Raw genomic sequence first — 19,411 nt, forward strand, 5'->3', positions numbered from 1 at the left:
GTCCTCCTCTGGCTAGCTTTCACAGTGCTGAAGGGTGCTAACTACGCAGGCTGGGTAGGCAGAGTGGGACATCAGTGGTCTTGGCCAGCTGGGAATCCTATGGACTACAATACTAACCAAGCAGGCAAGACTGTGATGGACTCAGTCAACCATGCTCTATTGAGTGTGAGGCCTGCTCTGGTAGAGGGAATCCATGCCAGGTACTATAAACCAGTTCAGAAACCCATGGCATAGAGGCTAACTGCCAAAGAAAAATTTTAAAAACTCAATTTCATTCCTTAAAATTAAGGACTTATTTAATTATCTCCATGAAAAGAATGGTTTCCATGTATCTCTGCCATAAGAATATAGCTACTTGATTCCCAAATACAGTTCATGTTTGTTTCATCCTTCTTTGGAGACAGAGAAATCCTTCTCCAGCCCTGTGCTTATAGGCAGAAATTAATAACATTATACTATGTAAGCATTTTATTCTTGTAATTCAAATCAAATAAACTTAAAACTAAAGCATCAAACTGTATTATTTGACTCAATGATTAAGCAACCTGGCAATTCAACACACAGTAACAGTTCTCTCAGAAAACACTTTTAGGTGATGAAGTGTCCCATCACGGTAACATTTTCACAAGTCTGTCCCTCTGTAAGCCCAAATGAGAGACACAAATCACCCGAGACAGGCTAAAGTCAGCACTCCTCCAATCCACCATCACTTAAAGCCTCTGTGCGATATTTGGTAAAGATGGATGAAGGCCATGGCAGCTTGAGCAGCTCCTCTTTCTGCTTCCTTTTGTAATGTGTCTTTAACTCCACTTGAGGGCACTGTCTACGTCAACAGAAACGGAATCAATCTAGAGCTGGCACTTACATAACACACCTGTGGACACCTCAACCTTAGCCCCACATAAACAAAATCCCTCAAAAAAAGCACCAAAGAAGCTATACAACCCTTTAATGTGGCTGTGTGCCTCTGAGGAACCAAGATAAAGTGTTTGGTCTTTTGTTGTTGTTTTGTTTTGTTTTTTTTGACTAAAATGCTATTAATATGTCAGCATTTTTCAAGAAAGGAAATTACTTTTTTCTCAATCGCTAAGAATCATTAGGAATATAAATTATTATTAGTGAGCCTCAAAATATATGTCTGTTTATTATTTCATTAAAAAGCTTTCCATCCTAGCCTCTGAGTCCCTTTCCTGTGTTCTACAAATCATACTCTATACTATACTGTCTCTCTTTTTTTTTGTACACGAATGTTTATTTCTCAATTTAACATTCCCTTTAAACACAAGGAATGAATTCTAAATCTTCATAAAGATGAATAAAAAATGACAATCCCTCCAGTATAGTGTGTAATCACTGCGTCCTTGGTCACTACTAGCGTTTACTGTTTAACATCAAAAACAAAAGTTATTTCAAAATCATGCTACTGGATTTCTACCTACCTCTATGACCAGCTCTACACGGATCTGCAATGTTTTACAAGTTTATATCAGACAGAAGCAAGTTTAAGGTGTGAAACAGCTGTGCATTAGACACAAGATAAAATTACAAGTCAAGTTCGTAACGAATATAGGTGTTCTTATCGTCGTTGTAGATCCTCGGGTAATGTGCTATGAGAGCGTCCTGGGAGCCGATGTAGATGGAGTTGTAAATCTTCCAGTACACATCTCTGACTTTCCGAGCTGGGTGAAACAGACCCTGTAAGCAGTACTGCAACATTCTGCAGGGTCCAATAGCAACTCTCAGGCCCTCCAGAGCTCCCATGACGGCCTGGATCACGGGGGGCGATGTCTCAAACACATTCGGCCATACATAGTTCAGTAAGTGATTCAGAGAGTCTTCACAGCCAAAGCCATAGACACCAAGTGACATGTGTTGTACCACTGCGCTAGCTGTCTGCCTGTGCACCAGGTCCCTGTCCATTAACGCATCCTCGAGTAAAGGCGTTACCGCGTACATGTAGTCTTTCCCCATTTCGCCGATGTACTCAAACAAGAAGGACAGGGATTTCAGCACTCCGTTTTGGACGTTAAGTTCAGGAACTCTGTACTCATTCATTAAGGCGGGGAGCACTGTGAAGGGGGAGCATGTCTCAGCAACAATGGCGATGGCCACAGTGGTACAAACTCTGTTCTGCCTTTCCTGAACTTTGAGGTTGTTTAAAAGCGTAGCCAATACGTCATGAGGGCCGATGGCCTTCGCAATGTACCCGAAAGTGTTGACAGTAGCTCTTCGAATGGCCTTTTTGTGTGCTTTTAGGAGCTCTAAATGTTCAAAGCAAATCCTCATCCACTCTCTTGCAGATACATATTCTGCTCCCCTGTCAGCAATGCGTCCAACGAGATGGATACAATTCTCCTGTACTTTTTCATGCCTGTTCTTTAAGATGGGGGTGAGTCTAGGCAGCAGATCTTTAATTGGTGGTGTCATCTTGTGCATACCTATAACGTTAACAATAGCCTTCGGTGCTCCGAAAATGCACCCCAATACTTCAGGGTATTCTTCACCCAAGTATTCATACAGCACCACACCCAAGTGCCCCATCAGTTTTTCCTCTTGACAAGTCTTCATTACAACAGCAGTGCGGGAAATCAAGTCAGCTGCCTGTTGCCGAACCTTTGCTGATTTGTTATTTAACCGCCACAAAACAGTACCACAGATCTGAGGCAAGTACGGTTTGACTCTTTTGCCAAGAGCATTAACTACTGTGCCAAAGCCGTTCAACATTACCGAATCCTCTGTGGTCTGTTCCTGGAACGCATAGAGAATGCCATCAATCAGCTGCTCTTCGAGTTTGTGATCAATATCTGCTGCACCCAGGTTGCCCATAATTTTCTCAATTGTTTCCATCACCATCTTCCTGTACTGCTCAGCTTCATCTTTCAGATCATCCACAATCCTAGATATTATCTCTGCTGCTCCTACTTTGTTTGCCAACTCCACAGTTGTATCAACTAACTGTCGGTAATTTCTTCTATCCAAAGCCATTCTGTGCTGCCAGAAGTGTTTGAAGAAAGGAGGGAGGATCTCTGTCTTAATGTAGTTCGCTTCCACACCATCCGTTCCACAGCACTGCTTCACCACCTTCAATACAATTTTCTTCATTTCTTCATCTGGAGACTGGAACTCTCGCATAAGGATCAACATCACTTCTCTAGTATAGTAGTTGGCATATTCTGCATCCATAAGAGGAATAAGATACCCAATAGCCTTTAAGAAAGCGGCCAAACCCTTTCCTCTGTGTTGGCGGATGCCCTTCCATAGAGGTTTGAGCACAGAATCAAAAGATTCGATACCGTAAGGAGTTGCTGCTTCAGCCAAAGCAGCAATGGCCAAAGCACTGATGGTCCGGACTTTCTGCTGCTCATCCACAAGCCCATGTTCGATGATTTCAACTAAGCTTCTGAGATGCGGCAAGATAGCACAGCCCATAAGAATAGCTATCTGCTGTACAATCTTAATGCCAGTGTGCCTCGCTTGCCAAGACTTCTTGATTTTGTACACAGCTTTTAAGAAGGGCAATAGAGAAGGAATGCCCAGGGCAGAGGCTACAACAGCAAAAGCTCTAGCCGTTGTGTTTCAGACATATTCATCCATGTTATCTATGTCAGGTCTCATGGTGGAAATCATAGTAGCCAGACCAGCGGCCTTTGCCAAAATAGAAATAATTTCTCTGCCTTCCACTCCAGCATAGTAATCATCAATCAGCAGTGGTTCAATAACCACAAGAATCTTGTGCACATACGGCCGCACTAAGTCATCAAGTTTATACAATATTCTATCAATAACTTTCACAAGTAAATGACGCTCTTGATCCTCAAGTGTAGGAGACATCAACAAAGGAAGAATCTGGTTAAACAAAGGTCCAGCCCCAAATTCTCGAGCTTTATCAGTAATCTGACGTAAGGAGGTACATTGGAGGTGTACCATTCTTAATTTTTAAAAGCAACTTCATTATTTTTCTCTCCTTTTGCTCCTCTGGACTAAGTGTTGATTCGTCGACATCAACCAACAGCTTATCAAAGTACTGGATGTCATCGGGTTTCAGAAACGGAAGGTTCCCAGACGGCTGGTCGCTCACACTCTTCATAGTTCTATCCTCCATCTGCATGTGGAACCCAGTCATGCCGCCCAAAGGCGTGGGGGTTGCGGTCAGTTTCCGAGCTGGGGTCCGGATAGGGACATAACCGGCTGGAGGGGGAAGGACCTTGTATCGTTCTGGAAACATAGCATCTAATTCTTCATCAGAAAGTGGGCGGTTCCGCTCATCAATTTCTCTCTCCCACCGCCATGCCTGAAGCTGCTCAGGAGTCATGCTCATTATGTGACCTGGCGTGGGGGTAGCCATGTTCATGGCTGGCGTGCCAATTGGTGTCTTTCCTGGAGGCAGAACAGGAGTGCTTCCACCCATCTGACTAGCTGGCGTTTCATCCCAACGAGACTTTCTTTTGCTTGCTCCAGGAGTTGGTGTCTCACCGATAGAGTCTCCACCTCGATCTGTTCGAGGCGTCTCAGCCCATCCACTTCCATGCCCAGGAGTATCTCTTTCTGTTTTGGGGGTCACATCCCATCTGTTCTTACGAGCACTGGAAGTTGCACCACCGTGGCCTGGGGTTGCATGGCCTGGGGTATCGCCTCGTCCAGGAGTAGCAGCTCCCGCAGGTGTGTGACTAGGTGTAGGATCTCATATTTTTGAGCCTGGGGTTGCTCTAGGAGTTTCACTTCCTTTTGCACGACCTGGTGTCTCATCCCGTCTTAAAGAAGGGGTATGTCCAGGGGTCTCTGCCTGATCCCAACTTGACAGCTTTTTGGGAGTGGCACCAGGAGTCTGGTCAGCGGTTTGATGCCAGCGCCGTTTTCGTTTTGAGGGGGGCTGGGATGCTGCTGCTCCGTTCACGACTTTAAGCTCCCCAGCTTTAGCTTTTTCTGCTAGTTGTTGCCTAATTTCTCTCTCTTCCTTAGTCAAATGCTGTTCCCGCATAACATCCATGTAAGTTCTTGCATTCATTTTAGGGTCAGGGGTCTTCCCTCCATCTGCAAAGGGATCAAGACGCTCTAGGGAGATTATCATGGTCCGCCTGTGCTTCTTGTACTCATCCTCCCGGTCTGCGATCTTCGGAGGACGGTGCTCAGCAAATGGATCGGACTGCTCTGTCGACTGCGGTATGTCGTTAAGCAGTGCCACGGGGGCATGGTACCCAGGCTTCTTCTGACCGAGCAGACTGGTCAAGGATGAGTAGTCATCGTCATCATCTTCAAGTTCAGTTGCAGCAATTGATGTCACATATCCAGCAAATCTGCTATCACTTCCGCCATAAATTTCTTGGTCATAATAACCTGTGGAATCAAGGCCCACTCCTTGGGCTTCATCAAGAGCTGCCTTCTTGCCTTGAATTTCTCGAATCTGTGCTTCAATATCTTCGTGAGTCTTGGCGATCTTCGCCATCTTGTCCACTCGAACACACACACGGGCTCTCCCAGGCACTTCCGCTCGCCGCCGCCGCCGCGGCCCGCCCGCCGAGGGAGGAGCTGCGTGCTTTACGTGCGCGCTCCGGAACGCCCGCCGCACTCTGGCCTATGCTGTCCCTCTCGCAATCAGCCATTTTCTGTGGTTTCCTGCAGTCTGTCTTTGACTCTTTTTGTGGCCTCCTTGCTTTCCAATTTACTATTTCCAATCAGTTCTAAGAAGTGAGGTGATGAGGTATGTTTCTGTGTCTGAAAAAGCAAAGCAACAAAAACAAAAGGAACAGACAAATTCTAGAAGGGTCTTGAAAAATAAGGTGCATAAAGCCTTATTACAAAGATATTCTTGAGACTGGTCCCAGAGGTTGAGGCAGTCAAAAAGCAGTGACTTATTGTTTGAGGATCTCTTTAAAATGCAAAATTTTTGGCCAAAACCATTTCACAGCTATTTTATTTTTAAAATAATTTTTTCTAAAACCAGGTATGTTTAAATAGTAAGCTGGAAACTGCCTGTTCTATTGATTCTCTAACTTAACAACTAATGCTGCAACTTCAAATAAAAAATATAAGTGTAAATGAAGCATTATCAAATCAAAGCAAATCATTTTATTTGTTTTACGATATTATATTTTAAATGAATTTGTTTACAAAATTGCATTTTGCAACTCATTAATGGAGGTAGTCCACAGTTTAAAAAAAAAAGGAAAAAGATAGCTTCTTGGTTAGTAAAAAGGTTCCTGGAAACAGAAGTTTTAAAACACCATTTTTAAAGTGAACTAGCAGAGAGTGATGAAGTCAGCCAACTTGTTGCACAAGTGAACCTGAGTTTATACTCAGTAATGGGATAGGTCACAACTAGAATAGTCAAAGCAAACATAACAAAATACTTTTTAAGGTATTATCCAAATATAAGAAACACGCATGACCTTCCCTCTTTACAAGATTCATTCTTCAGACCTGGGCTGGGACTCCCCAACCTGTCTTCCTGTGTTCTCCCAGTAGATGGCGCTAACTCATTTCAAATGCGGCTTTAGAGGCGCCAGAAAACTCAAGCTGGAGTCAGAACTAGGGCAGAGCCAATTAGGAAAGAGGACAGTGGCAGCAGAAACGGCCAGAACCACCATCTGTCTTTAAGTCACACGGGGGAAGCTTAAGACCTCCTGCGTGTCATTTAGGATGTGTCACATAGCCCCCAAGGCCAGGTTTGCTTCCAACATCACCTGCTCCCTCCACACATACAGTCTGACGGGGGCTGACTACTTGGGAGCGGTCATGTATTTTGTCATAACCTAATGTAACCACAAGACGGTGCTGCTGCCGCCGGACAAGATGCTTGGGGAATCCGAATTTTACCAAGCAGCATGAAGACTTGCTGAGGCAGTGGAGGCTGAAGGGGGGGGGGGGTAAATAGTCTTGAAAGGCTAAGTTCGGAATTGTATTTCCACTATGTTGCCGCTTCGGCTGCTACTCGTGAGGAGTTTCTTCAGCACCAGGCATCGCGATCAAGAACTTTATAAACATGGCTTCATTCGACATCTGCGGAAAGCATTATGGGGAAGATCTGCGATGTCTCCAAGAACATGTGTCACGGGGCAGCTGGCGATGGGAGCCTCTTGTACTTTCTCAAAAGGACTGAAAGTGATCCGGTTCTGACTGTGTCCACAGTAGTGAATAGAACAGCTTATCTGGATAAGGGGCTAACAGCTCCATGCCCCCAGTCAAGCCTCTGAGCGCCTGCTATGTGTCAGGCTCGCAGGACAGGGACCACAGAACCAGAGAAGGCCCTGCTGCCAGTTCTGAGACTGCAGCAAACAACAGGTCAGAGCAAATGTTCTAGGAGGGTGAAGAGGGCAGGGAGAACGGTCCGTGCAGGGCATTGGAGGAGTCCGTGGTAAACAAGCATGCACGCAAGGGGCCCCTGAGAAGCGAGAGTTAAATCTTCAGGGATTGACAGCAGTGGGCTACGTCTTAAACACATCCGTTATGGAAGTTAAACCGAGGCAGGAGAGTTGATTCAAACCTGTAGTCCCAGTACTCAGAAAACCGAGGCAGGAGGATTATGGCAAATTCCAGTTCACCGAGAGAGAGAGAGAGAGAGAGAGAGAGAGAGAGAGAGAGAGAGAGAGAGAGAGGAAGAGAGGGAGGAGGAAGAACAGAGGAGAGAGATACATAATTAATTACATGTACAAGAAGACCAACCTTTAGAGACTCAACCCTTCCTTTACGTATCTGTCTTATAAAGCCATAACAGTAGCGGGTAGACTTTTCTGGAACTAGCCAGAGAGTAAATACTTTAGGCTGTGCAGGCCTCAAGTTTTCTGTCACAGTTCCACAATTCGGCTGTTGCCAGACCGACGCAGAATAGGTGAGTGGGTATGACTGTGCCCCACCACACTGCCACTTGGGAAAACGGTATTGGGCTAGGCCAGGTTCCCAGGCAGTGCGCAGAGACTTGGTCTGGATTCTAGCATTTGGAGTGGACATGCTCTGCACTTTTCTGAAGAACACTTCTGTGCCCCTTTCCAGTTCCAGCTGCTGAGCTCTGATAGCTTGCAATGGCCATGGTAAGGAGTCTGCCACAAAACAAGCAGAGGTAACCATCAGGGTTGCTCCCATGTCCCCCACACTCTGCGCTCAGCTTCCCATCCTCCAGGCCTGCAGTCGCTGTCTTCAAGACCTCCCCTAATGCTTCTCTGGGGGAACCTCTGACTTAGCAGGTCTGCCTGCTGTGTCACACCTCATGACAACCCCTAGCAGCCTTGGTCCTCTGTGGCTAGTAGAGCACAGAGCTGGGAAGCGTTTATTCCACAGGCTGGTGAGACCAACCGGCCACCAAGCAGAGCCCACCACACTGACATACAGTCTTGAGAAGCGGTAGTGTCGAATGATAAAATCCTTGCAGATTTTAGTCGCTCTTTGTAACAAGAGCTCCTTGCTAAGAGAAATCACCCAGTTTCCATAATTTGCAGGTCAGTCTTCAATCACCTCCCGGCTGTAATCAGATCCCAGAAACAACCCCTACCATCAAAACTGAACACTGTAAAGCTGTTCCCCACCATGGCTGGCAGGCCACCGAGACCTGCTGTTCACCAAAGGTGAAGACAGGCATGAAACTGTCCCCAACTGTTGTTCCCCATAACTGGTGGGTTGTTCTTTTGAATGACATCAGAAACAACACGTGGAATTCACACACACTTTGGAGTGTTTCCCAAACAAAACACATAGCATCCTCACAGTGCCTATATTAGTATTCTTTCTAAATTTTTTAATCTTTGCTTTTATGTGCATAGGTGTTTGCCTGCATGTATTTCTGTGCACCGATGTGGCCTTCAGAGTCCAGAAAATTCCTCTGGGACTGGAACTTCCAATGGCTGTGAGCCACCATGTGGGTGTAGGGGGTTTGAACTCAGGTCTTGGGGAAGAGCAGCCAGTGCTCTTAACCACTGAACCATCTCTCCTGCCTCATCAGTATTCTTTATTCAAACCTTCTCCCACCTTGCATCTAAACTCAATCTCCTACATCCAACACACACGTCCCCTACCTTTCTTCAAAGGCTGAGTCAGCAGCTTTCCCATACTTTTCTACTTCCCCTCTGGAACTTTCACCCACAGCCTATCTTCCACTGGAGCAGAAGGTTCCCAGAAGGGATGATGTGAGGATTGCTTCCCTTAAAAAACTCTGTCCATAAGTGGTTCCTACTTGGCTGCACAAGAGACAAATACCTCTGAGTCACCTTCGGATATTCCCATGGGCCTACGTCCAGCCGTGAGCACCATGGGAAAATATCCTTGTGCAGACCCGGCCTCTAGCCAGGATGGAAAACCCTTACTGACAGTGCGTCCCATCCTTCAGACTGTGTCAGGGAGCCTGGCCAGGGGTCAAGGGTAGGATCGGAGTTCCTCTGGCTAGGTCAGCTTTCCTCAGCAAAGACTGGATCTTCACTTGACTGTTCGTATACACAGGTGGGCAGCGCAATGCCAGTCACATCACTAGGCCCAAATGCAAGAGGAAAATCTCTGAAAGTGTTTGCCAACCTCTGAATTCAGCAGGAAAAAGTAGAGCTGCGGCATGCTGTTACCAGCACGGTCATGTTTTAAGCTGTGGGTTTTCTAAACAGAAACCTTGACATACTACAGCAGCAATAAAACTCAGATCAGTCTAGTGTCCCTTCCTGTAAGCAGTGAGGGGCTTAGTCTCCAAGGAAGCCGGACTTCTCATGCATTTTATTATCTAAAAGAAGCCTGGAGTAAAAATTCAGTTCCGAAAATGTCATGGGATCATTCCCTGGGCATTACAGAGAAGCAGCCATGTCCTTGGCAGTTCTTACGCCCAGCATGCACCCTGTGAAACACACAGCTCTGGCCACATACCTGCAGGTGAAATAGCAACTTGGGAGGATTAAGCTGTGTTTGGAGGCTTAGAGATGGTGGTGATGAGCCATAGCCAGCACATATCCAGAGTGGGTAGAGGCCATGCCATGACCCAGAGTCAAATGGCGACACCCTAAAACATGCCCTAGACACAATGTGTGCCTGGAAGCTTGATGAAGAACCAACTTCTATGTTCCCCCAACCCAAGACCCTTCCCCTAAAGAAATCAAAGAGAAAGAACCATAAAAACTGTGTTTTAATGATACAGAAATAGTACATGGGACATCTCTTTCCATATTAGCACTTCAATCGTCTCGTTTAACAAAATTAAGGCTACATTGGAGCATTCTGACAGAAAGGGACTGTTTTATACAATGTTATTCATGTTTTCATAAACAAAAGAATATTCTTCAGGCAAAAAAATTTTAACAAGATACCAGTAAAGGAAATGGAATACAAAATGTGTTCCTTTGGGTCAGCCTGATAATAGCCACACACCCCTAGGGAGTATCAGGAGATTTTTTTTTTTTGAGAATTGCAATCTGTCCCTCTTGTGATATTTTTATTTTTTTTATTTTTTTATTTTTTTTCTTTATCAGTTTAATTATCTCTAACATTGAAATCATTAGCAATTTGATGTTCTTTAATGTAAGTTCTCTTTGAATCTATAATGTTGAGATTTTAATTATATATCTTTATAATGCAATTTCCCCCCTCCCCCAATTAAGTCCCCCCCAGCCCAAAAAGCAATCAGGGTTCCCTGTCCTGTGGGAGGTCCAAGGAACCCCCACCTCAGGAGATTTTTTTTAATGAATACTTTGAGTATGAGGGCGACTCTCCAGAGTTAACACCCCACAATACAAGGCTATTTCATAATATAAAACCAAAGACAGCTGCGTCTCGTGCATAATCCCTTTAGAATGAATAATTATTGAACATCGACAGTATTGAAAAGCACAAGAGAACTGTGCAGAGGCCTACGGTGCCTGGAAGAACCAGCCCTACATCAACAGCCCTTCTCCCTCAAATCCGTTAGGAAGAAAATGAGGACCAAAATCTGATGACACTAAACTGTCAGCACTGCCAGGACAGTGGCCAGGACCCTGCGGTGCTCTTGAGGATAAAGTAATGCCATTTAAGGCCACCCACCAGCAAGGGTTTATCCCCAGTATTACCACTATTCACTACTCCTGGCCATCTCTGCCGCTCAGCAGAGATGTAAATAGCATTATTTACAGAGTTAATACTCTAGAACTGGCCTACCATATTACCAAAAACCAACCTAACAAACAAAGAAAAAAAACACCAAAAATCTCGTAATGCTTTAAGTCAGTTTACACTTTTCCTGTGACACATTCATATCATCCTCTACTAGAGGCCTGGCAGCTCAGTTCCCAGTAGAGTCTCCTTGCCACATAAAGCCTAAGGCTCAACACTCGTGTCTGCCTTCTGGTTCTGCTTACAACAGCCTCTTCTCCATATCTCCAACTGTCGAAAGTCCTTGCAGACCTTATGCAATAGTCCTATCAGCGACTCTATGCCTGGTATGAATGCTTTTAACCAGACGTTCTGTCACCATGACAAATACATAAAATAAAGATACTAGGAGTAAGAGCTTTTATTTTGATGAGTATGGCCTTCTCACCCCGTCATGTGGGGAGGGCATAGCCCTGCTAAGCAGCAAGCACTATGGTGGTCAGGACCCCAGGGGATGCCTATGCAGGCTGGCTCTTTCTTCCTCCCATTTACTCCACCTGGGCACCAGCCTACAGGATGATCCCAAGCACATTTAGGGAGAGTCATCTCCTGTGCAGATACTGCCAGAAATGCGCTTTGCTCATCTGATGTCTTCTCAAGCTAAACAAGTTGATAACCAATATCAGCTGTCACAAGTTTGATTATTTGTCTTCCTTCAGATGAATGACTGGCAATCATTTTCTACCCTTCTGTTCATGATCTTTCTTAAGTTTTTTTAGTTAAAAAATTTTAAATTAAAATATAATTACATCACTTCCCTCTTTCCTTTCATCCATCAAACCCTACCATATCCCTCCCCTGAAACCTCTCTTCGCTCCCCAAATCCTTTTCATATTGGTGAATTCCTTTTTTTGAATCATTCTCATTCTCTCTCTCTCTCTCTCTCTCTCTCTCTCTCTCTCTCTCTCTCTCTCTCTCTCTCTCTCACACACACACACACACACACACACACACACACGTTTATTTAGTGTGCCTTTTGTGTATACGATTCGAGGCTGACTACTTTCTTTGGATAAGCACTTAGGGGTTCATCCCCGGGAAAGGCTGGGTCTCTCTCTTTGAGCAGTCATCAGTTGCCTGTATTTCTTTGTCTGGGGTGGAACCCCATGAAAGTTCCTCCCTTCCAAGTTAGCACATCTCTTGCTAGTATCATTGTTCAGGCCTTATTTTAGCAGCCATATTGTTGAGGCATCATAGGTGTAATTTCTGGTCCTCTGACTCTGACAGTCTTTCTGCCTCCTCCTCCTGATGCTTCCTGAGCCTTAAGTGTGGGAGTTGTTTCTTTATCTGCTGATTGTACATGTTCTTTTACACAGCTTTTCTATTTGGTACAAGCTTGGGTGCCAATTCTAGCTTTTATTTCTTGAGTTTTACTTAAGAAATAATTGTATTGTTTTATACATTTTAGCAGACTATGTTTCCTTTTAAGTTGAGTTTGTTCAGGACAGAAATAGGTAACTCGTTTCTACTTTCTTAATGTAGATAGTCATTATCCCAGCACCACTTGAAATATTTTTTTTAATTTTTTTATTTATTTTTGTGCTTGGTCAAAAATCGATTGTCTTCTTTTAGGGAAACTGCATAGGAATGGACTAGACCCACTGAATGTGAGTGACAGTTATGTGGTTTGGGCAGTTTGTGGGGCCTTGGAACCAATACTTATCCCTAGTGCATGAACATGCGTTTTGGAACCCATTACCTGTGCTCAGCCTAGATACAGGGGAAGGGACCTGGTTCTGCCTCAAGTGATATGATAGACTTTGTTGACCCCCATGAGAGGCCTCACCCTCTCTGAGGAATGGATGGGGTTGGGGTAGGGGAATATGAGAAGAATTGAGGAAGGGGTCAGAGAGGCAGCTGGGATTGGAATGTAAAATTTAAAAAGATTGTTTTAAAAAATAAATAAAAAGAATCGATGGTCTCTAACAGCATGGATTTGCTTCGGGATCCTCCCATTTTATTCCATGGGTCTAGCATCTAATGTAATATCAGTGTCATGCTCATTTGGTTACTAAGACACTGGTGAGTTTTAAAATCGGGCTTTGCCATGTCTCTAACATTCTTGTTTCCTCCCAACGCTACTTTGTCCATTCAGCGTCTCTTCTGTTTCTGTATGAATTTCAGAATTTCTCTCTGTAGATTCATGAATAATGTCATATGGATGTTTTGAGAGAGTATGCTGAATCTGCGCTGTTCTTTCTGTATTGGGTGGCCATGAAAACAATATAAATCCTTTCTACCTGTGAGCATTGGAGGTCTTTGCAACTTCTGACATGTCCTTACCCTTCTGGAGTGGTTTATGATTTTCTCTATTAACTCCACAACCGAGCTTGTTTCCAGGTTTCTCTCAGGGAATATGCTGATCTTTGTACATCAGTCTGTGTCTGGAGAATTTAGAAAACTTCAGGAACTTTGGGTTGGTCTCCTTGCACTGTTGGTACCCTTCCCACCAACAGTGTCTTTCTCTTGTAGACCAGGCTGGTCTCGAACTCACAGAGATCCGCCTCAACAGTGTCTTTCTGAGCATCCTTTGGGAGGTCTTGGTGTGCTGGGTCAGAGTTTTAGTGCTTTGTGCCCCTGGAGATGAGCGCATATACAGAGAGGCGAACAGCTCTCCCTAGGGTCTCATCCATGTGTACAGGACTCTGTCACTCAGCCTTCAGATCAGGTTGACTCCAGGGAAACTGACCCCCTATCTATAACAGAAACCAAGAAAAATCCACAGAGACAGTTGACTGGAGCTCATGGACAATCTTGGAGGTCTCTAGACTCACAGCTTGGGGAGCCAACAAGGGAGCTAACTAGGCCCTCTGCTTGTGGGTGACACTTGTGTAATTTGATCTGTTTGAGAGACCCTGGCAGTAGGTCCAGGGTCTATCCCTGGTGCAGGAGGTGCTTTTTGGAGTCCCTTCCCTATAGTGGGATGGATGCCTTGCCCAGCCTTGATGCAGGAGGGAGGGGCTTGGTCCTGCCTCAGCTTCATGTATCAGGTTTGGTTGACTCCTCACGTGAGATCTTACTATTAAGTAAGAGTGGATGGGAGTTGGTTGAGGGGGATGTGGAGGGCAGTGGGAAGAGGGGAGAGAGGGGAAACTGTGGCTGGGATGTAAAATGAACTAAAAAATCTAAAAGAAAAAAAGAAAGAAAACAAAAAGCCTAAGAGGTATAAACATAACACAAACTCCAACTAAAGAGCTGAATGTCAGCAGCAGTCTTTCTCTGAATCCATGGAGCTGACTGCACTGATGATGTCCCTTGTTACCTAACTGGTGGTCACAGTGACAGACAAGGTGGGTGGGCACACTCTAGTTTTACTATTATAAATGACTATCACTGATTCAATTCCTATACTGAATGAATTATTTTTTGATATGCCCTTTTGTGAACAAGACATTAATTTTTATATTATGATTTTATTTGTTTATACCAGAATTTTGGTTATAGAAACAGCAACACATTTTCCATGCCAACCTCTAATTTATTGTAATTAATATATCCCTTCCATTTATGGAAATTGTATTAAAGCTCCTTATTAAAGTCACGTGTTAACAATAAAAAGACTAGTAGTCCAGATGGTGTGTTCACTGGGATCAGCCTTTCAACAGAAACAAAGGGAGATGCCATAACAATAATGGATCTTCAATACACACATTTACAATAATGGACAGATCGTTCAGGAAGAAAACTCATAAACAACAGTGGACTTGCTAACATATTGGGACAATGAGACTAAGAAGCTGTGTAAAACAAGATGTACAATCAACAGATAACAAAACAACTCCCACACCTAAGACTCAGGGAGCATCAGGAAGGAGAGGCAGAAAAACTGTCAGAGTCTGGCCCAGGAAAAGTGTAAACTTATTTAAAGCATTACGAGATTTTGGGTGTTTTCTGTTTGTTTGTTAAGTTGGTTTTTGGTAACCCTATAGGCTAGTTCTAGAGTGTGACCTCCGTAAATAATGCCATGTTTTAGTGTTAACACATTGGAAATGTCTAGGAGAGACTATTGGACAGTGGGCAGTAAGGAACTTGTCTACACTGTTCACAGCCTGTGACTTGTTTGTGACTGAGTTTAAAGGGGTTTTAATAAAGTTGTTGGTGGAAACTACCAACAGAAAGGTATTCATGCCTGGCTAAGTTTTGGTAGATGCTGGTAACTTGATCTGCAGTGAACTCAGCATCAAACAGCAATAAGAAATCATGCAGTTTACTGGCAAAAATCCATTTGATGTTGGAGACAAGGAAATTGTAGTGGATGACAGGATTAAGATTTTAAAAATAAGCCATACATTTTCATCTGGAAGGAAAAATATTTCTAGGGCATCATAGGAATTATTATTATTAAATTACATATAATATATAATAATTATATAATAATAGTTATTACTATATTATTATTAGTTCCTACCTATTGCTCTTAAGAATGTAAAAATTCATTTTGGGAAGAGAATTCTCCATGGTGTTCTAATCACACAAGCCACAAGAGAGTTTGCCTGCATTCTGACACCTAGGCCCTCAGGGGCTCCTACAACTGTCTTCTCAGAGCCTGCCTGCTCCACCACTTGGGGTTAGACTTTGCCATTATCCGTGATGCTGCTTCTGCAGGCACACAGAATGCAAATTGTTGGTTCGTGGAAGCCTTGACATGCATTTAAAGGAAAAGCAGACATTGTGTGCCAAGATCTGAATAAACATCAGCCGTCTATATGAAAGCCTGAGATGAAGCTATGAGCATGAAGCCAGAGAGGGGACAGAGAACCTAGGAGATGGTCAGAAAGGAAAGGAATACTTCACCAAAACAGAGCACAGCTACAGACAGTAAGCAGGGCTAGTTCAAACATGTTAAAAAAGGCTATATGCATCACAACTGCCAGGCCTGTAGAGTAGATTCTGTCCTTCTGGTGCAATATGCCATGGGTGTAGGCATGAATATAAAGGGCCTGATGATTGCCCTGCTATCTTTCAGTCTTCTTTTATCCCCATTACTGCTTTATGCGACCCAAATCTACCATTTTGGAATGGCAGTATATATTTTATTACACTGTCTTTCGGGTGTGTTCATTATTCTTAAATTGCACTTGCCTGGCCTAAGCTGCACTTGCCTGGCCTAAGACTCCAGAGGATACCTGATCCTGGAAGGGAAGAGTTTCATGAGGCCTTTACTCCTCCCTGGTGGACCACTGACTACTGATGGATTCCTGATGAGAGGGAGCCATTACCATCTGAAGTTTATCCTCAGGTGAGTCCACCAGGCTCCACTGGGTAGTTCCATACCCATGGTCACACAGGTGGCTCCGGTTAAACTCAGTGGCTCACAAAGCAAAACAGTAAAGAAATGGATATAGCTAAGGGGGAGTCGCAGGAGGCAGAAGGAAATAAAAGTGGCAGAGAGATCAGAATACATTATATACATGTATGAAAAGTGGACAATTTAATTAGGAAAACAGTGCAGCCTGCCAACACTTTTGTGTTAAAGTGAGGGCAACTATAAGGGAAGCTTATAGCAATAAACACCTTCATTAAGAGAGCAAAAGTTTCAAACAACCTAAGATTACATACCAAAGTTATAAGAAAACTCAAAGGAGGAAAGAAATCGTAAAGATAAAGTCAGAAGTTTAAGAATTTAAAAAATAAGAAAGGTGAACATCACTGCGGTTTTGTTTTGTTTTTTTTTTTCAGAAAGAACAAAAGTAAAAATACCCTAAATTGATAAACCTATTAGCCACAAAAGAATTTTTATCAATTTAAATAAATTTAAAGACTCACAACCAGAAACAAAAGAAGAAACACTATAACAGAGACCACAGCTATAGAGCCTGTCATAAGAAACTACTATGAACAAGTATATGCACAAGAATAGGAGACCTGAGAAGGAATAGAGGCAGTTAAGGGGACCCAGTATTTCCTTGGCGACTGGGCAAGTGACAAATAGTTAAATCTTTAAAATCGCTGCCCCTGCTGAGGGCACATTCTGTTTAGCTCCTTTGTACACATTTTCTCTGATGTTAATTTTCAAATTGCAAAGATGGGGATTGGTGGGACGATTTTACCCATCCTTAGCAGTTGTGGACTTAATTCTCTCTTAATGCTCTGGCCTCCTTGACCTGAAGGATTGTCAGTCAGCCAGCTGGACTCCTGTGTGCCAGCAACAGACATCTGGAACACTTCACAGATGCCTTGAGAAACTTACACAATGATGGCAGTGGAAATATAAACCTAAATTTAATCCAGGTGGTACTACCACTGAATGCTGAAAACTAGCTCGTAGGTTAAAGAAAATGAACACACAAATAAAGACAAAGACATCTCCTGATCGTGGAGTGAAAGGATCAATTTAAAAATATCTATTGTACTCACAGTGATCTATTGATTTAATTAAATATGTCCTCAAATTCCAATGCCATTTGTCCTTATAGAAGGAAAAATTACCTAAAAAAATTTGTCAGCAAGATGATTGTGAGAAGTCAGAACAAAGCTGGAGCCTGACTTTAATTCTGTTCTGTATCCACTAAACAGTGTGCAGTTTGTGTGGTAGTTGCTTTACCCGTGTGCATACATTGAACAATGGGATATAGCAAAGACCCCAACACAAGCAGGTACTGGCTGCTGTTTTACAAAGGCATCAAGAATATAAAATAAGATAAAGCGGTCTCTTCACTCAATTTTGTTGAGAAAATCAAATTTCTACATTCATGAAACTAAAATGGAGAGAAGACAAATGTCAGTTCAGAAACCCCAATCACAAGTAGAAGTCAAAAAGGAAAAACAATAATTCTGTCCACGGAAAACAGTAGCTTAGACTGAGCACCAGCACCCTGAACACCAAGTGAAACAGACAAATGGATTAATAGTAAATCAAACAATTCTTCACAGAAAGAAACCAATAGCAGGATGCAGAGGCAACCATTGGAAGAGAAATATATTTATGATTCTTCTATATGATAGGTGTCTATTCAAAGACCATATGAACAATTCAAATATGTAATAGCAAGAAACAAATAAATAAATTCAAAATGAACAAAAGAGGCCAGAGGCCTGAAGTAGTATCTTTCAATAGGAGACTATATATATATGTATATATATATATATATATATATATATATATATATATATAGAGAGAGAGAGAGAGAGAGAGAGAGATAGATATATAGATATATATATATGAAAATAGATAACAGATTGTTTTTCTAAGGTGCAGGACATCAGTAGACCCTAGGAGCTGGCTAGGTTTCCAGTACCAAGTATGATTTCACTCCTGATGAGTGGGCTTTAAGTCCAATTAGACAGCTGCCATTGGCTGTTGGCTGCCATTGATAAGTGAGTGCCTTGGGCACTTTTATGTGTACCATGCAATACTGGTAGTTTTCATGATTCTTAGGTGGTTAGAGACAGAGTATCTGGGAAGAGACAGAGGGAGAAAAGGGAGGGGGAAAGTGATGCAATCCTTTTTCAATTTAAAACATTAAAAATACTAAAGAGAAAAGGGACATGGATAGGTGAAAAGTTGTTATTATCTTATTGAATATTTGAAAATATCCAAATTAAAATCATAATGAAAATCTTTCCCCATGATCCAAATCGGTTTTATTGAGAAGTGAAAGTAGAAAATTATAGTAAATATGTTTAGAAAGGGGAATCCTTTAAATACCGCTGGGGGAGAAGGAACAGCGATGTGGTACTGTAGCACAAATAGTAAAAACCAAGGAACAGATATAGGGGTTCAAGCTTAAAATCAGAAAAGCAAACAACCAAGCCACTGGAGAGCTTTTACCTCTACAAAGGGGTGATTTGTCCTCAGCGTGACTGTAGACTGTAATGCTCTCTACCAAACCTCGGAGTTCAATGAGCTCCTGTCTCCTCCTGCCTTATATCTCTCTCTCCATCCAGTCATACCACTCCTGTCTCCTGGGATTAAAGGCATGTGACTCCTGAGGCCAGGGAGCACCTTTGTGTGAGTGCTATTTCTCTTTCTAGACAGATTCAATCTCATGTAGCCCAGAGTGGTCTTGAGTCCTGGGACTAAAGGTGTGTGCTACTACTCCCTGGTCTCTAGTGGCTTAGCTCTGCACTCTGGTATTCAGGCAAGCTTTATTTATTAAACACAAATAAAATATCACTATCTGGGGGTGCCTAAGAGACTGAGAGCAGAGTCACAATATGGCCCAGCAGTGTCATACTGGGTGTTTACTTTAAATATTTGGGGACAGTTTTCTGAGATGTCTGGGTCCTATGCTCACTGTAGCACCACACACTACAATCAAGTTATAGAGTTAACTCCGTCCATCAACATCAGAGGAGAAGGTAAATGCCTCTGTGTAGATAG

General features: G+C 43.2%; 2 protein-coding genes and 1 pseudogene across 6 annotated transcripts in view; 1 reads left to right on the plus strand and 2 right to left on the minus strand.

The window, feature by feature from the left end:
* Bbs2 (Bardet-Biedl syndrome 2) overlaps positions 1 to 19,411 on the plus strand; it is a 353,246-nt gene that overhangs the window by 108,552 nt on the left and 225,283 nt on the right. The gene's annotated exons all lie outside the window — the stretch shown is intronic.
* On the minus strand, positions 1,415 to 5,512 carry LOC142852272 (splicing factor 3B subunit 1 pseudogene; annotated as a pseudogene).
* The window catches only part of LOC142852273 (liver carboxylesterase 1-like), an 86,623-nt gene continuing 72,559 nt past the window's right edge, over positions 5,348 to 19,411 (minus strand). For 3 of the 5 annotated variants that reach the window (XM_075976891.1, XM_075976892.1, XM_075976893.1), the window contains one exon: positions 6,151 to 7,480. In XM_075976891.1, coding sequence (XP_075833006.1) covers positions 7,422 to 7,480 — 59 coding nt within the window. In that variant the 3' untranslated portion in view covers positions 6,151 to 7,421. Of the gene's footprint in view, positions 7,481 to 19,411 lie in introns of all 5 variants that reach the window. The other 2 variants (XM_075976895.1, XM_075976894.1) reach the window with 2 other exon arrangements.

The sequence above is a fragment of the Microtus pennsylvanicus genome, chromosome 6 (genome assembly GCF_037038515.1).
Source record: "Microtus pennsylvanicus isolate mMicPen1 chromosome 6, mMicPen1.hap1, whole genome shotgun sequence".
In the NCBI taxonomy this organism is placed as follows: domain Eukaryota; kingdom Metazoa; phylum Chordata; class Mammalia; order Rodentia; family Cricetidae; genus Microtus; species Microtus pennsylvanicus.